At 37.1% G+C, this 19,548-nt stretch overlaps 1 protein-coding gene across 1 annotated transcript; it reads right to left on the reverse strand.

Moving 5' to 3' along the window:
* Window positions 1-1,285: 1,285 nt before the first annotated feature.
* Window positions 1,286-19,303, reverse strand: LOC145994202 (uncharacterized). Its single transcript, XM_083130298.1, has 4 exons — window positions 19,155-19,303; window positions 8,391-8,546; window positions 6,654-6,824; window positions 1,286-1,598 (listed from the first exon to the last, which is right to left on the reverse strand). The coding sequence occupies exons 1-4, from the start codon at window positions 19,233-19,235 to the stop codon at window positions 1,428-1,430; spliced, it is 579 nt and encodes a 192-aa protein (XP_082986424.1). The 5' UTR covers window positions 19,236-19,303; the 3' UTR covers window positions 1,286-1,427.
* Between the last annotated feature and the right edge of the window lie 245 nt (window positions 19,304-19,548).

Here is a 19,548-nt window from a genome sequence, read left to right on the forward strand (position 1 = left end):
CAAAATTAGGCTCAGTTTGATTCTGCCCCTCAGAATTAGGACCCGCTTAATTCTGCACCCTCAAAATTAGGCCCAGTTAGATTCTGCCCCGGCCGGTTCAAATCCGGGAACTTTTCTAACGTTGGAATCGGCCCTGGCGCCCACCCAGCGTCGAATAACATGGGTACCTGGGGGAAACCCTGGGGGGTAAAGGCGGTCAGGGGCGTGATGCTGATCACATCACCCCCATTCACGACCGGATCAAGAAAGTGTGGGGCATTACCCTCACACCCCCTATACGCCTTCATGGAGTGGTGCTAAGCACAGGGGAGCGCTTTACCTTCTTTGATTCTGCCTCCTCAAAGTTAGATCCCAAGTTACGCCCATGCATAGTGGCGGCGATTGGGTTCAAAAACTGGTAGGGGCCAAAGACAGTTTATTTCTCTTTGTAAATAAGGTTTAACATAATTCAGGTGTTTGAGACCAAGACGCACCTGTTTAAATTTTGTAATCGCCATTTACGTCCTCGGATTATATCTTTGGCGTAGTGTCTTTGGTTTCTTATTAATGTTCCACAGGTATCATCATAGTTTCGATCAGAATTGTACTGATATTTTTCTGCGTGTTTCATTTTGTTGTTCATAACGAATTCACCCCCAAAATATTTGGTTATTTTTCAAATACTATGTTTTTGCTAAGGGATTCAAGTCTTTCATTTAAAAAAAGGATAAATAATTTAATTAGGATGTCTTCTTTGTTTCTGCGCTTTGAAATATAACCATTGAAATGTTTCTTTTTATTTCACTCCCCGCTTGTAACAGGATAGTGTAAAATTATATATTGGGTGCCTCTTGTTTCTAGAAATAATATGTTACGGTATCTGGTTGATGACATCATTGAGAACTCAGGAAATTTCAAGCAATGGGAACAATTTCCGTTTTAATATTTAAATGTCGCTCCACATTTTTGATTCGTAAGTTCCGAGGAAGATGGTAGGATTTCCTTGGTCGACGCCTACATTCACAATTAATTAAGTTAGCAGTTTATTTGCTGACATTCTTCTCAGAAAAAAAGTAAGAGTTGGAGAGAAAAAATGTTATGTTTATGATTTAATTCACCACAACAAATTTAGCCCTCTGAAAACTATAAAACAAAACATTCCTTGCATTTACAACGAGTTTCTGATATCCGATTATCTGAACCTAGCGTACATTCACTTTCATCGTCAATGAAAATCGGGAAGTAATCGGTACGCTCTGAAAAAAATTGGACTACAGCACAGAGTACAATAACTTTAAACTATATATATTTGCAAAGATACTTTATTCTGGAATTAAAACATAACCATTACAGTCAGTACGGTGAATAGAAGTTTCTGAAATGAATTACGGTGACGTTAAACAGCTGAAGTTATGGTTCATCTTGAGCAAAGCTTCCAAATTCAAAATTTACTTGCTCTTTGCAGTAACGTACACGTCCAACTCGTAGCAAGCGATTTTTGCACCACCCTCCTCCACTTCAGCGTGGACAGTGTAGTTCTTGTCTCTAATAGCGAATAGCCTTGTCTTGTATTTCGCCAAGTCGAATGCACCTGTACCTTCCTTAATGCATTTCTCGACCTGAAAGGAACAAACATTATTAGTATTAATAGACCTTGGATTTTTATGACGTTTTTGATGAGATTTCAGATCATGAAACCCTTATAAAAGTAGTGGCCATGTATATCTGAGACAGGTCAGGTTGGATCCTCAGCATTTGTGGAAGAGCGCTCTCGTGTGGACTTCAGAGCGAGCAGAGGTACTGTAGCCTTATAAGAGGTCGAAAAGGAGAGACTTAGCACGGCAGGAGGCTTCGACTGTCGCGTTCGTTAAGTGGTGAACCAATCGTCATCTGATTCGTGGTTAACATTACAGGGTGTCTCATAAGTAATAGAGCAAACTGACACAGATGAAAGTACACGATAATAGAAGCAAAAAAGTATCAGTAAACATGGATCTGCAAACGAGCCGTTTTCGAGATAATCGCAAATGTGTGATTACAAACCGCCACTGACTTCATTGTTTGTAAACGTCGTCCTAGTTGGTAAACCACACATTCGCAATTATCTCGAAAACGGCTCGTTTGCAGACCCATGATTATTGACACTTTTTTGCTTTCACCTGTGTCAGTTTGCGCTATTACTTTTGAGACAACCTGCATAATGGCATAATGGCAGGGGTCAAACTTTCAGCAACCCAACATCAGTAACACTTTAAGTTATAGATCGTTAACAATAATAGCATAGTACGTTAATAATACTAGTAATAACTATTGCTAGATGTGTAAATGCTTATATTTGTAAAAGTGTTACACATTATTATTTTTAAACAGCTTACAATTAATCAACATTATGTATACTTTTAAACAATCTCATTTTATGTATCTGACCTCCCCGATGGCGCAGTGGTAGCGTCGTCCCTTGTAATCAAGGGGACCCGGGTTCGATACCCGGTGGAGGCACATAGTGGTTCGGATCCAACTTTAAACTATAGGCCCAGTCCCGAATAGCCTTACTGTGCATAAAGTGGACTTAAAACACCAAATCAATCAATCAATCATTTTATGTATCAGTGTGCACCTATTAACAACCACATTTAATTATATTTATTACACATTCAACTTTTGAAAAAGTATATCATGATATGCCTAAATTTTTATTATTTGGGAATAGATACAATTAATTATTACCAATTACAGCATATTTTTTCCCTAACATGTTCTGATATGGTGCTCAGGTTGTGAATAAGTAACATTTTTGTTATTCAAGAATTATATGTCGATCCATTATAAATAAACCATAAATAAGTTTTTACAAAGCTTTCCAGGTAAGGCAATATAATTAAATGATAAAGTGTTGATTTGATTATGTAATTGTAATGCAAAATGTTTACAAAACCAATTAGAGTTAGAATTTGAAATTTTGGTGACCGGGAGTTCAACCTTTATTTTATCTTTATTTCTAGTTTATGCAGACTGGTACATATCCACGAATTAATTAACCAATGGCAGAGACTGCCACAAAACTCTTTATTCATGTGCGATGTTCAGCCTGTGCTTGCTCTACCACTTAACCCGCAAAACTTGTATAATGATACAAACAAAAATACTACACACGCACACACACACACATGCACAGTACTACTCTAACATATAGGCTGTAAGTATTCAATTACATTTATTCCTACTAAATAGTTCGTTAACTAAGAATACAGAACAGATAAAGGCAATTTTACTCATTCTGTGGTTCAAGTCTGTTCATATATTTGGTTTCGATATCAACGCAAGGATGCTGAATCTAGTCATGTGTACTGAGGCTCTGCCCCTGCTCATTAAGAAGTACTTTTGTCACTGCCTTTTTAAAGTTATTGTTTGTCGCACAAGAGGTATCATCTGGTGGTAGCGTATTCGAACAATATTCAGCAGCTTTGACAGGAATAGAGATTTTGAAAATTTGTTCAGGTGAAGTTTCGTAGAGTGTCGAGTCGCATAGTTGTTTATTTCGTGTCTAAATTGGAGTCTGTCGTATACGTATGTCGGTGTTCTTGTTTGCAGAATTTTGAATGTTGTGCAAGCCAGATGAAGTTTTCTTCGACGTCTCATATTCAGCCATTTAAGCTCATTTATGTAGGGCAGTATGTGATCCCTTCGTTTCAAATTAAGTGCAAGACGTATGCAAGAATTCTGTACTTTTTGTACAATTTTAGCATTCTTTTGTTAAATTAACGCCCATAAACCACGTCACAGTAATCGAAGATGGGAAGAACGAGAGATTGCATAAGACTTCATTTAACGTCAGTTGAAAGTAATGAGAGGTTGGTTTAAACCCATTAAATCCTCCATTCATATGCGGGCGACCATGGCAGCGTGGTGTTGTAATCATGGCAAAAGTTCGTGGATAGAAAGGTGTCTTCTCCCGCAGTATTTCTGACATGTCAATGTAAAGACCGAATTGCACGAAACTTGATTTCCAGTAGGAATGCCCTAGTTGGCGCTGGACTGGCTACTCATCTGCTAGTTATCGCCTCACACGATACTTGTTAGCGTACTTCTCGGTATAATTTTGTTCCCATAAGACATTGCGCGGAGGAAACAATCTAAAAAGATGGACGAGCAATTTGAATATCGTTGTAGGAGAATTATTGCTGTATTATTTTTTTAAAAAGTATGGACTAGAATTTGGCTCGAAAGGAAATATGGAAATCAACGCGTACAAACTTTTTAAAGAACTCGGGTATGCATATTCATACACGAGATTCGCAGGATTCATTCACAAAAAATATTTAATTCAACTAAAATTTACAAACATTCAATACACTTGGTAATAATAAGAATATTCATTATCGGCTAGTCATATTTGTCGCGTACAAATCTCATTGCATTGCAAAAATACCTAATGACCAGGCATGCCAAACATTTCTGTTTTCTTTTATCGAGAACCGAACAAAACAAACCAACACTCTGAAACCACAGACAAGAAAGTTTCCTTCGGCAAACTCACAGAGTAGCTTCATTCTGATTGGCTGTTCCACAGAATCCAGTCGAGGAAAGCCCGTTGCAATTAGAACATGGTCCATTCCTCAAAACCAGTCAAGCAACCAGCCTGGCAGCCATCACTTCCGGTCAGGTATCCAGTTAAGCGCCAACTATGGAATTCCTACTGGAAATCCAGTTTCGTGTGATTCGGCCTTACGTGGACTTCAGGGACAGTGTACAGTCGGGAAACTCGCGCAGGAGCGTTCGCTGGCCCTTATAATTTCAAGCGATATACTCGAAGCTCAGTGATGTTCCTGGCCGAGAGGGAAAACCTTAAAATTCCCTCTTAAAAAAATCCACTTATTGAGGTTTATACCGACATTTCAATCTAGGATGGTGTACGAACAATTTGAGGGTGTGTGGAGGTAAATTTAATTCAAATTAGGCCTTTGTGAACACACTTCTGGGTGCGTGTCACACACACACATACACAAATTACTGTTACATTAATTGGGATGGATAAATATTTTACTATGTACTTGCTTCCCTTTTGTAGGACATTAAATTCACAAAATTTTCTTTACCTTGAGACTTCACTATTAACTAAACTTGTAACATGAAGGTTTTTATACTTTTCATTAGAAATAATCAGCTGAGTTCAGATTGAAACGAAATACGATACTTGGTATTTGGTACTTGATACAAGGCGCTTATACTTCATTAGAAGAGGAAAAAATAAAAACAACCGCGACTCAGAAATACACTATTTGGAAGAAAGTCATTGGACACCTCGGTTTCAACTCTGCAACGAACTCCTAATGGAAAAGAGAGCACAGACGGGTATATATGCGGCAGCAGGATGCTTCTCAGTTCATTCGCTGATAAAATTACGGACAGGAAAGAGCTCAGCATGTTTGAAAGAGATATCATAGTAGGCTGCTCCATAGGAGGCAGCAATATACGTAGCATAGCTGATGCGCGACAGGTCCCTAAATCAACTGTAGCCTTTGTCATCAAGAAGTGGAAGGAAAAGGGACACTGCAGCAATGCACCTCGAAGTGGAAGACCTACGAAATTGGACGACCGGGACAGGAGAGTGCTGAAGAGGGAGAGTCGGAAAAACAGGACCCGTCTGATGCATTCGATTGCAGAAGAGTTTCAAAGTGCGACCAATTTGACTGTTTTGACCAAGACACTTCGCAAGGAGGCCCATGCGCTCGGTTATCATGGTCCAGCCGCTGCCCACAAACCCCTGATAACAGAAAACAATAAACGGCAGAGACTACGCTGGTGTAAAGAGCTGAGAAACTGGACGCTGGAGCAATGGCAGAAAGTCCTATGGAGCGATGAATCATGCTTCGCACTGTTTCGATCAAATGGGAGAGTCTGGGTATGGCGATTACCCGGAGTACGTCTGTTACCCGAGTGTGTAGTGCCCACAGTGAAATATGGTGGTGGCGGCATAATGTTCTGGGGTTGTTTCAGCTGGCATGGCGTGGGTCCACTGGTACCGGCGTATGGCGTCTGCGTCCTACCGAGATATTCTCGACAACTCCATGCTCCCCACCACGTTGTGGCGTTTATGGAAAGTAAGAATGTGTGTTCCAGGACGATAATGCGACTTGTCATGTTTCCAGGGCTGCCATAGAGTGGTATGCAGAAAATAATGTCACCCGACTCGATTGGCCTGCTCAGTGTCCTGACCTCAACCCTATCGAAGATCTATGGGACGAACTGGAGCTCCGATTGAGGTCGCGATCGCCTCGCCCTTCTACACTTCCAGGGTTGGTGACTGTACTGCAGGAGGAATGGCGGAATATCCCACTCGGTGTACTACACGACCTTTTGGCCAGTTTACCACGACGAGTGGCTGCTGTTATCGCTGCCAAAGGCGAACCGACCACCTATTGATTGCAAGAAAACGGATGGTTTCCGCTGACATGTGGTGTCCAATGACTTTCTTCCACATAGTGTAGCAATTGAATGAATGGTGCATTAATCCATGACGTCTAATTTCCCTGTTTCTTGCACATTTTTGGACGTTTATACCTTTCTTCCCATTCCTGTAAATTTCGGCTCCAAAAGTACCCGTTAGTGGTAAAATTTCCTCCTGGGAACATCACTAATCAAGCCTATTCTAAGACGAAGAAAATAAATCTTACCTTTTCCTGGGGGCATTTCAACTCCTTGAGACCACAACCTTCTACTAATGCCTTTTCAAAATCCCCGCCGCCCTCCTTTTCCTTTTCTTCTTCCGCCTTTTGACAGGCATTCTCTATTGTTCCTTCAATTTTCTTTTCCCCTGATGGTTGATGGGCAATGTAGTAATTAACCTGAAATGAAAATAAAGCCGCCAAATATGAACGAGGTACTGTTCCAATCAGGGTGAAAAAAAAATCATGATTAATTTTTTTTGATGGTTCTTTAAATTTAAATCAGAATTTCTTTTATTGAAATCGATTTTCTTGATTTTTTTAAAAAACACACGCTTAAAATTGCTTGCATGGTTTATGGCACCATAGATATGTCTTTTTTATGGAAAGGCTTCTGCTAAACGACCCATTAAAATATTTGCCTACATTTTTCTGCTTCTGGTATATATGAATTTACTATGGAAGTGTTTGTTGTGTGTGTTAATGAAACTAGGCTATAACAATTTTAGTAAAGTAACTTTTCTTCTAGTGAAAATACAGTATAACATTCTGGATGTACTACATAATTGTAACTTAAAATATTTTTAGTCTTGGTATCTGAATTTTCGCGATTATTTTTTATGTTACTTTGCGAAATATCAGTTGCTGTATTTACTTACATAGGTAGAGTTTACTGATATTGACACAATTTACTGTTTGGACCTCCCCGATGGCACAATGGTTGTGTTGTAATCAAGGGGTCCCGGGTTCGATTCCTGGTGGAGGTACATAGTGGTTCGCATCCCACTTTAAACTGTAGGTCCAGTCCCGATCAGCCTTACTGTACATAAAGTGGACTTAAAACACCAAATCAACCAACCAACTATATATTCTTTGACATGATTAGTATCTTGTATTTTATTCTACACAATATGTTTGCTATTTTTGCCTATAAAAATTATTGAATTTTAAATCAAAAGAAATTTAAGCATGTCTGTCAACTGACAGTCCTATTCAATATGGCTGCATGAAATGATGGCATGTGCTGTAAGTTATGCTTTATCTAAGAGTACTAGAATTACGCTTCTTGAAATATAATTAGTCTGTCCAAATGTTTGGAATAATGTTTCCTTTCATGCAATGCAGCGAATTGTGTCGTACATTTCATAACATATTAAATATGAGTCATTTTTAACTTTCTGTTCAAGGGAACAATTTTCACATATTTAGCAACAAGTTGACAAGAAAAGCATGAAGAAATGTTAATAAGACTAACATATAATGAATGTGAAGTAAACATGTGATATAATGATGTAATTAAACGCATAAATGCAAGAATATGCATTGCATTTTGAACTCGGATCGAAGAAATTCCATTGTGTCTCAACAGTTCATTTTCCTTAATGCATTAAAATGCATTGGATAATAGTTTCCATCAACAACGAACCACGGAAGCAACAATTACACACTCTCTGTTATATAAGTTGATGCATTCGAAATGAATTAATTACATTTGATGCATTTTCTTTGGTGTGTGTGGAAACCTGCTACTCATCTAAACTTCACAATACTTTATTCAATGTGAAAATTTCTGCGCCTAGAGATAAGATTAGAACAATAGATACAAATAATATCCATTTTAAAAACACGGACATTTGCACTAATCCGCGAAAAATTATAAAGTTGAAAATTATATATATTTTAAAGTGAAAATGGAACTAAAATATGTTCACGTCTGTGCATATATCTGTGTAATATAATGCTTACCGTCAGTTCACTGGTTCCAACTGTGTCGGTAAACTCAACACATCCTCTCGGAGTCACATTGCATCCGTCGAAATCAAAGCCCACTCCCTTCATTGACATTTTAGGTCCAGCTCCACAATCTCTGACGTCACTAATCATCACCTTATGAAGACCACACTGAAATGAAACAAAGGAAGGGTTGACAAGGGTCATATTTAGTAATTCATTTCATAGAATGTAGAGATGTTATAATTAGTATTAGTTATAATACGGGCACTAAAAGCATGTGAAAATAGGTGGCAAATAAGCATTGACGGGAAAGGGCAGTGTAATGAATTTGCCACTTCAAATTTCTTGTCCACAGTTTTTGTAGTGTCTGTGTATAAGAAGAAGAAGAAGCTGAAATGTGGGATCGGTCAGTTTGTGCTCCGCTACTTTTACTAAATTTAAAGTGTTTTATATGGCTGTGGTGTTGAACAGTGTTACAAGCGAGCTTCAGTAAGTAATAAACTATATACTTATGTATAAAACATGAATTAATATCATGCGTGAAGTGGTATATTTGATACTTTTCTGCGTTTAATGAAATGTAAACAAACAAGCGAAGTCTAAAGTGTTGCATAGCCAACTTTTTATACAGCGTAATAAGAGCACAGACTAATAAGTATCGACATGAGTATGAGTGTGTGCGTGGAATGTTCTAAAACCGTACCAAGACGAGACATTACATCAAAAATACAGTGTTGTGACTGTTTACAATTGGTTTCACATAAAATGTGTTGGTCTATAGGAAACCGATGTAGAATATATGAAGTCCGTAAATCAAACATGGCGGTGCAAAAAATGCTCAAATACGAGGAGTAGCAAGCTTGCAAGATAATAACATGCGACTCCAATATCAGATGTTTACACAACATGTTACGGGATTTAAAGACAGAAGTAGAGAATTTGAGGAAGGGTAATGAGGAGACTGAACGTGAGCTGGGAAAATCCCTAAACCTGGCACATGAGAAACTGGACGAGAATGCGAAGTTTATGAAGAAACAATCTGAGAGTATCAGTGCTTGTCTAGCACAAATTCAGGAACTGAAGGAGGAGAAAGTTCTCTTGAAAAAACAACTGAAGGAAACTCAGCAACAACTCGATGATCTCGATCAATATGGAAAAAGAAACACGCTTGAAATCTATGGTATTCCGGAGAAGAAAAATGAAGACTCGTATGAAATTGTAAAATGTGTGGGAAGGGCATTGGATATTGAGATGACAAATGATATGATAGATGTGTGTCATAGGTTAAGAAAACTACCGACTCAAAAGCAGGATGTATAATTGTTAAATTTGTAAGGCGTGCAGAAAGGGATAGGTTTCTGGAAAGGCGAAAGGTGAAGAGAAATTTAAATTGTATTCATTTAGGTTATGAAAGCAATGAGATGGTATATGTTAATCAGAATCTTACCCCATATAGAAGGAATATTTATAGTCGAGCTAGGAAACTTAAACGCGAAAGAAATTTCGCCTACCCATGGGTGGATAATTCGGACACTATTAAATGCGAAAGAATGAGGGAGAGGAAAATGTATATATATTGAGAACACTTGAAGATGTATCTAACTTAAATTGATGTCATTATCACTAATTACTTCTAGATGACGACTATTGATAACATAACAGTTTATTATGAAAATGTAAGGGGGGTTAACTCAAAGACTCAAGAATGCTATGTAAACAATATTGAAAATGGCTATGACATACAGTGAGTCACATAATAATTCGGACACACAGTAAATTTCTAACGTTTAAGAGCGGGAAGGGAGTGAAATCTGTGTACAGCGTTGAAGTTGATTTTCGTTTAAAAAATGTCATGTTTAGCACAAAATTGGACGATAAAAAGTTAAAAAACGAACATCAGCAACAATATAACGAAGGATGAATCCCTACCGTTGCAAAAATAGTGCCACAAAATTATTCGGACACATATTAAATGTTAACGTAAATTTGCGATACAGTGACAATTTCGATTTACGGATTGATTGATACTCTGTTCATATATATTAACTCTGGTTTCCTGTAGGTTTCTATAGCAATTACGATCGCGTTATGTTTAACAAAGTTGTGATATAACAACATTTTCTATGTAGAAATGGGGCGAAGAGGAAAGGAAAGTTCATTTGAACAACGTCAGTTAGTGATATGGCACCACGCTAAGGGTAAAACTTACCGTGCAATTGCCTCAATGTTGAAAATGAAAAAAAGTACAGTTCCAGATATTATTAAGCAATTTAAAGATGAAGACAGGATCGAGTCCCACGGTCATACAGGGATACCAAGAATTTTTTCCCCCAGAGAAAAGACAGTAATCGCGAGGAAAATTTAAAAAACAAAACAAAGATGAGTGCTCAAATGGTGTGTGCTGAGGTAGCTGAGGAGTGTGGAAAGCATAGTCATCCTGAAACTATACAAAGAGTGCTCAAAAGGGCAAACTATCATGGCCGTGTAGCCAGGAGAAAGCCATTTGTAAGTAAGCCAAACAGGACAAAAAGACTGGTGATCGCAAAGGAACACTTAGGAAAGGATCAGACATGGTGGAAGCGGGCAATTTTCACTGACGAGAGTATATTCAATATTTGTGAGTCAGATGGGAGGGTACAAGAGTGGCGTAAACCAAGTGAGGAGCTCCGAGGGAAAAATTTGCAATCAACAGTGAAGCACGGAGGTGATCACGTAATGGTTTGGGGCTGCATGTCGGCCCATGGCGTTGGTAAATTGGCTTTCATCGAACAGACAATGGACAGGTACCGTTATCTTGACATTCTGAAGTCAAATCTAAAGACTAGTGCTGAAATGATGGGCATTCTTTGTAACTTTATGTTTTATCAAGATAATGACCCGAAGCACACTTCCCTCGTAGTACAAGAATGGTTATTGTACAACTGCTCAAAAGTTCTCCATCCTCCACCGCAGTCTCCAGACTTGAACGTCATTGAGCACCTCTGGTGTATGTTGGAAAAAGAAGTGAGGAAACACCTAAAACCTCGAAGGCAGACCTCAAGGAGAGACTTCATCATGAATGAGCCAACATATCGCCAGTGTTCACCAGAAAATTGGTAGAAAGTATGCCAAATCGTTTATCCGAGGTGTTAAAAATGAAAGGGATGCCTACCAGATACTGACATTTCTGTTCGTTGCTTTCAAGCGTGTTTTCCTGTTTCTCCTTCCATGTGTCCGAATAATTTTGTTTAACCCACAAAAAATGTTTGTTTTGTTTAATGAAAATATTTTACTAATATATTATATTAAACATAATTGAAGATAATTAACAGTGCTCATATTGTGTTTTGTTTGTTAAATAAATATTAAACATTTATCATCGTATTATATCACGACTACGTCAGTAAATATTCAGAAATCTTATCTGTCCGAATAATTATGTGACTCACCGTAGTTGTTATTACAGAAAGCTGGTTACATGAAGGTGTCTTTAGTAGTGAGTTGTTTAGTGATAATTATAAAATATATCGTCACGATAAGAAAAACCGAAATAGAGGAGGTGGAATAATAATAGCAGTGAGGCAAAACATAACATCTAGGAATGTTATTTTAGATGATAATTTAGATGTCTTATGTGTGAGAATTAATTTAAGAAATAAGGTATACTATGCAGTAGTTTTGTATTTTACTCCTTCCTCAACGATTGATAATTATATGCATTTTTATAATTTGTTTGAGAATTATAATGAATTTCATAATGCCAACATTATTATTGTTGGTGATTTTAATCTGCCAAAAATCTCTGATTCGAGTTACACGCTGCAACTAGGTGGACCGTGTTACAGAGCCCTAGACAACTTTTTGAGTCTATATGGCTTGCGCTCATTAAACAACATACAAAATCATAATGATAGAACACTGGATTTAATCTTAGCTAACGTGTATGATGATGTTACTATTAACAGCGAAGAACTCCCTCTTGTTAAGGAAGATGCACACCAACCAGCATTAGTAGTAATTCTACATTTTGCAAAATCAACAAATATTACAGAAAATAACCCAGTCAGATCATTGAATTTTAGAAAGGCAAGCTTTCTTGGAATTTACGAAATGTTACGTGATGTAAACTGAGCACCTATTAGTAGTATGGATAATGTAGATGATGCTGTAAAGTTCTTTAATGACAATATTAATTCAATATTTAATCTTACAGTACCAAATAATAAATATCATTGTTGGTTTACGCGAGAGATCATTGAAACACTTAAACTTAAAGAACGACATAGAAGTCGCATGAAATACGATACCGACAGTAGAATTAAATATAAAGATAGTCGTAAAAAAGTAAAAACACTCATAGATAAGGCATATAATATGTACCTAAGAGAACCCGAAGAAAGTATTGAGAAAAATAGTAAACTATTTTGGACTTACGTAAAAACCAGAAAAGGTAGAAATACTTATTCAAACCAAAGTATGACATATATGGATAATGTAATAGAAACAAATCAAGGTATGGTCGATAACTTTGCTTGTTACTTTAAATCTGTCTATTCTGAGTTTCCAAGCACGTATGATCTAACAGAGCAAATGGAATTATGCGTATCTAATTCACACTCAAGCAACAAAATTACTGAACCGGAATACTGGGAAGCAATGAAAAATTAAAACCCAAAAAATCTAGTGGGCCTGATAGAATCCCTCCATATTTACTTAAAGGATGCGCTGAAGTGCTTAAAACGGCCCTGTGTTTAATATTTCATCTAACTATGAGGACGCAAACCTTTCCTACAATCTGGAAGCTAACAAGAATATGTTCTATCTTTAAATCGGGTGAAAATACAAAATTTGAGAACTACAGACCGATTGCCATTCTGTGTGCTCCAGCAAAAGTGTGGGAACAAATTTTGTATTCAAGGATTTTTAAACATGTTAGAAGCTATATAAGTATCAATCAACATGGTTTTTATCCATGCCGATCCACTACAACTAACCTAGTAAATTTTGTCCAAGATGTCCACAATGCCTTTTATAATAGATCAAGTGTGCATTCAATTTATATTGAATTTGCTAAAGCATTTGATAGAATGAACCATAATCTTCTTTTACTTATGTTATCAAGTTTTGGGTTCACAATGAATTTAATAAACTTATTCAAATCATATCTTCAGGGAAGAAAGCAATATGGAACATAGAAACAATTAATATCTCGTGAGCATTATGTGAACTCTGGTGTGCCCCAAGAATCAAATCTCGGGTCTCTATTATTTATGTTGTTTAGAAATGATTTGTCATTTGTTAAGTATTCAAAATGCCTTATTTACGCTGATGATGTAAAAGTATATAAAGAAATTACTAGTGTAGAAGATAAATTGAAACTTCAAGAAGATCTAAAGGCATTATATGAGTGGAGTTGTATAAATTATCTTGTTTTAATATAAAGAAGTGTTGCTTTATGCAGTTAACAAATAATAACTAACTATTCATTATACATACTCTTTAAATGGTCAATTGTTTCCTCAGGTATACGTAGTAAAATACCTTGGTGTTCTTATTGATTCTTCCTTGACGTTCAAACAGCATATCTCATATGCTGTTAATAACGCATACAAAATAATAAGCTTTGTTATTAGAAATACTAATTTCAGAAGTATAAACTGTATAACAACCATATACAACAGTATTGTAAGAAGTAGACTGGAATATGCTTCTATTATCTGGTCACCAATCTACAAATCGCATGAAAATACCGTGGAGAGAACACAGAAGACATTTTTGAGGTATTTACAGTATATTATATAAAATATAATAAGCCAGTACAATATAATGTGCCATATCAAAATTTGCTGCATGAATTTAATTGTAAGAGCCTTTGTAATAGGCGGAATATTCTGTATCACTTATACTTACATAAAACTGTAAACGGTATATTAGACAATAGTTATTTCCTCAGTCAACTATAATTCAATACGAGAAAAAGTAATTTACGTGGGCGAAACTTACTGATTCCGAAAATTCCTAAAACTCAGAAATATAAAAGCAGCCCATTAAGTAGAATGTGTGATTTGTATAATACGCATTCAATGAATAACCAGGCCTTAGATTTATTACTGCCATTCAAACTATGTAAAAAAATGATTGAATCAGAATTATGACAAAATACACTGTAATCATTCCGGTATCATTATTCTCCCCATTATTTTCCATTGTATTCTACAATTATATATCTATAGGTATTTTATGTCTGTAATTATTGCACAAGTCTTTGTTCTTGTATGGTGAAAGACAAGAGAAAGGGTCAGAATGTTTAGTTTCATTATTGATTATGTTATTGATTACTTGTATTATCGGTTGATGTATGTTTATTTATTTGCTAATTGTATTGTATTCTTTGTGTTGTTCTTTGTTTTTTTCCCGCTGTCTGTAAGTGAAGGTTTACCTCTGTTGAGGTCAGTAAATTAATAAATAAATAAATAAATAAAGTGCTATTATATTGTGAATAAGTTCTTCATACTTTACAGAAAGAAGTGGACAATACCTCTCTTGACGAGAATATATGTTTTTGTGCATGGTTCCTCTTCTCGCAGTCATTTGTTATTCTGTTTTTTCCTCCCGTTTTCTGTTTTTCTTTCTTCTCTCTCTGTTTATGTTCGTTTTCTTTATTTCCCTTAATTTTCATCTCTCTCTCTCCATATATATATATATATATATATATATATATATATATATATATATATATATATATACATACAGGGTGTCATTTTAATGGCGCCCACGGACCACGGAAACGTATAGAGGTCATCAAAACAAACAACTTTTTTCTGTAACATTTTTCTCGTTGGTGCGTCGTTTCGGCGCTACAGTCGTTCAAAAAAGCCCGTTTTGCCGCCTGAATGCTGGCAACCACACACAGCATTTGATTACATTTGTGACGTCATATCCCGTCGTGAAGCGATGCGTTCCAGGGTTGCCAGGAACACACGTACTCTGTGAAAAATGACATAGCTACAATCAGCCACATTATGTACCGTAACACAAAACGAGAAAACACGTTCTGTAACCTAACAGAAAGTAAACAAACGATACGAAAAATAGTAGAAAGAAAATAGAATTCAAGTGGAAGTGGTAATATTGAATTTTGTCTCAGCTTGCATGTCAAATATTTGCAAATCTAGTTACCAAATTAGCATCTACAATTTAGTCTATCCACTTCGTCCTTCTGATACTAGTTGTTTGTGACACACTGAACAGATGACAAAATAGAAATGAAATAACTCAAAATTCCAAAGGTAAGCAACAGATAATATAATGTATATTCAGAGCATTATGAGGCAAGTGGCAAAAATGATTGAAAATACAGGGATATAAGTAGTAGTAATACAAGCTCTAAGACGACTATGTGTTTATCTCTGCACCGGATACACATGTAATAGTTTGCAAATGTGAACAGGGCAGTATATTCGGTACTGATTCATTATTAGATTGTTACTGTGGTTGAACTTGTTTTAGCCGTAATGTAACAACGTGAACCTCGGATACTTCCGTTATCAGCACAAAAGTACCGCATGGCATCTGGACACAAACCTGTAGATATCAATCTTGCAACAAGATTTGCAAATATTTGACATGTAGTTGGGCGTAAACAGCCACGTGTAAGCTGTAAGTCCAATAAAATGTATTGTTGTAGATAAGTTATTTTAGATGTAGGCTGAGACAAAATCCGACATTGACATTTCATTTTGAATACGTTTTTTACCATTTCTCATATAGTTGGTTCACTTCCCTCTTTCCCTGAGATGACTGCTGATCTTCTGGCTGGTAGGCTATGATGTTCGGTCTGCTGGACGAGTTTCTCGCTTCGTTTTACAGCTAGTAATGTGGTTGGTAGTTTGTCATTTTTCACAAAATTTGTGTGTTCCTTGCAACCCTGCCGTGCGCTGCTTCGCCGCAGGATATGACGTCACAGGTACGATCAAATGTTGGGTTGGGTTGCCAGCATCCAGGCGGCAAAATGGTCTTTTTTGAACGGCTGTAGCGTCGAATCGACGCACCAACGAGAAAAATGTTACTGGGAAAAGTTGTTTGTTTTGATGTCCTCTATACGAATCTGTGGTCGTGGGCGCCATTAAAATGACACCCTGTATATATATATATATATATATATATATATATATATATATATATATATATATATATATATATATATATATATATATATATACACACACACACATACATACCATACATACATATATACATACAGGGTGAACAAACTATAGGGACAAACTTCAGGAGGTGATTCCTGATAAGTAAAGGAACAAAAAAGTTCATATCAACATTATGTCCGGAAACGCATATTTACCAAGGTACGAGGGCGGGTTGAAAAGTAATGCCTCCTATTTTTTTTTTTTTTGTGACGGTTCAAGGACATTTTGGATTTTGAGCAACCATGCATTGTACTCTTCAGACTTTCCACCTTCTCCATTACAAGTTTCAAACTTCTATCACCATGGGTTGCTGAACTAGAGCGAGGAAAATGGCAAACATGTAACCATACTATTTCGGTGCACCTGAGACTGCATGTGGTGACCAAGTTTCTAACTGCAGAATATGTGTTCCCCAATTGACATTCATCAGAGAATGAAGGCTTTTTATGGCAATGAATGTGTAACGTCAGTACTGTATGATGTTGGGCTGTTCATGCTCACAATGAAAACCCCTGCTGAGGAACTCTCAACGTGTGTGACAAGATACTTATTGAGAGTTAAGCGTTTCCGGACATACGTTGATATGAACTTTCTTTTTCCTTTACTTATCAGGAATTACCTCCTGAAGTTTGTCCCTATAGTTTCTGTTCACCCTGTACACACACACACACACACACACACACACACAGGTGTCTTATCAGTAATAGCCCAAACTGACACAGGTGAAAGTACACGATAATAGAAGCAAAAGATATACATGGGTCTGCAAACGAGTCGTTTTCGAGATAATCGCAAATGTGTGATTACAAGCCGCCACTGACTTCATTGTTTGTAAACGTCGTCCTAGTTGGTAAAATGCTAATAATGTATGCGAATGTGTGGTTACAAACCGTCATTGATTGCATTTTGTAAACACCGAATGCTTTACTCCATGTGCGGTCCGAGGTTTGCTCTTTGTTTACAGAACAGAACATTTCCGAGATGTGGCGTAATTTATCAACTAGGACAACGTTTACAAACACTGAAGTCAGTGACTGCTTGTACCCACACATTCACACACATTATTAGCATTTTACCAACTAGGACGACGTTTACAAACAGTGAAGTCAGTGGCGGCTTGTAATTACATATTCGCGATTATCTCGAAAACAGCTCGTTTGCAGACCCATGTATGTTGACTGAGACTTTTTTGCTTCTTTTATCGTGTACTTTCACCTTTTGTCAGTTTGCGCTATTACTTTTGAGACACCCTGTATATATATATATATATATATATGTGTGTGTGTGTGTGTGTGTGTGTGTGTGTGTGTGTGTGTGTGTGTGGTGTGTGTGTGTGTGTGTGTGTGTGTGTGTGTGTACCAGGAGTCTATGGAGCAATGCCTCGCATAACGAGAGAGAGAAGGGGATGAAGCGAGTGGGTGGAGCAAGGCAGTGCGCGTGCTAATGCAAACAGCCGCAGCCGCGTTGCCCCTCCATGCAATCCCCTTCTCTCTCACACGTTCATTGGTCTATCCCTCTCGAGTCACTACATGCGTCGAGGACTTGTTTTCGTTCACTTGCTCCACAGACTCCTGGGGCAGAGCATATTGCTTGTATGAACATAGTTCACATGGTAAAGCCACTCCACTCAACTCAGCTAGTGTACTCAAGTTAATGTACCCTACATTTTATAGATTGTACACATAGGTTCAATAAAACTATGCAGCCTACGGAAGAATCAAAACAGCTTTATCTCATATATTGTGTAAGATTTAATATTAGTTGTCAATTTTGCTATTTTCTCTCTATATACATTGCATTGTTTATACATTTTTATTATCAGGTTTTCTATTTTCCCCTATTCTTATATATTGTCTAAAATTTATTGTAACATGTAGGGGGCTCTAAATGGGCATTTGAATGTAGTGTCATACCTTTAAAATAAAATAAAACACCCCTCCCTAAAAATTTACCTCAACACGCCCTAAAATGTTTCTCAAAGGCCCAATTTAAGGACATTTAAGCTATAAATTTACCCTTTCATCCTCTAAATACGCACTTAAGCACCTCCAAATTTGTGACCTTCAGGTCACCAAAATGTCAACCTCACTTCCCAGTAATGCACCCCAGCATCCTGCAAGCCAACGAGGCTCTGGCGCCTGGATCCACGGCCAGGATAATCCCCTGTGGAGTCGTGTTGTCCTGTGTTTGTTCTTCTATGTGCTGAGAGCCCCTTTACAGCTCAGCTTTTAATAGGGTTTTTATAAGGTTTTATCCTCGGAAGCAGTAAAGTTTCAGATCTTGTTAATTAATGAATGATTTAGTTTTAAAAACTGAGTGAGGAAGTTCTTAATAGACAGCTTTTGTTTGTTAGGGGGCTGTCCTTAATTTTGTTTTAGTTAAGAGACTTATTCCCGTATTGTGCTGATATGTCCAAAATCAATCAATCAATCAAATCCCGAAATGGAAAATTCTGGGTAAACCCAAAGGCCCAGCCGAGCCGTGATATATTTGCATGCATGCATACAATACAACATAGTTGAATTGCCTAAATTTCTTATAAGTAAAAGATTCAATTTCTTCCAATATATGAACCTGATATTTTACTTACCTCAGTCTCACCACCGTCCACAGAGCTGGATAATGCCAGTATACCAGCAACGAAGAGAAGGCCTACACTGCACGTCGCCATCTTGAATACAACTGACAACAATTCAGAACTGCCACTCTCAATTCTCTGGTACTATGTGAAACAAATTGTGCACAGATTCCTTTTAAATCGTTCAAGTACTGTAGAAAACACAATTACCAGGTAGTGACATGGAGATAAATTGTGCTGTGTAAATGACGTAACATGCTGTCAAACAAAGACTTTCGGTTACCAAAAACCTTCCATGACTGGAAGTGGCTTTGAAAAGAAAGGAAGATCTTTTGTTCGATCATAATGCAAAAAAAAATGTCACATTGAACCAAGGTCGAAATATATGCGAGAATGAACACTTGTT

This window comes from Lepisma saccharinum, chromosome 10, assembly GCF_977018435.1.
Source record: "Lepisma saccharinum chromosome 10, izLepSacc3.1, whole genome shotgun sequence".
Taxonomy (NCBI): Eukaryota; Metazoa; Arthropoda; class Insecta; order Zygentoma; family Lepismatidae; genus Lepisma; species Lepisma saccharinum.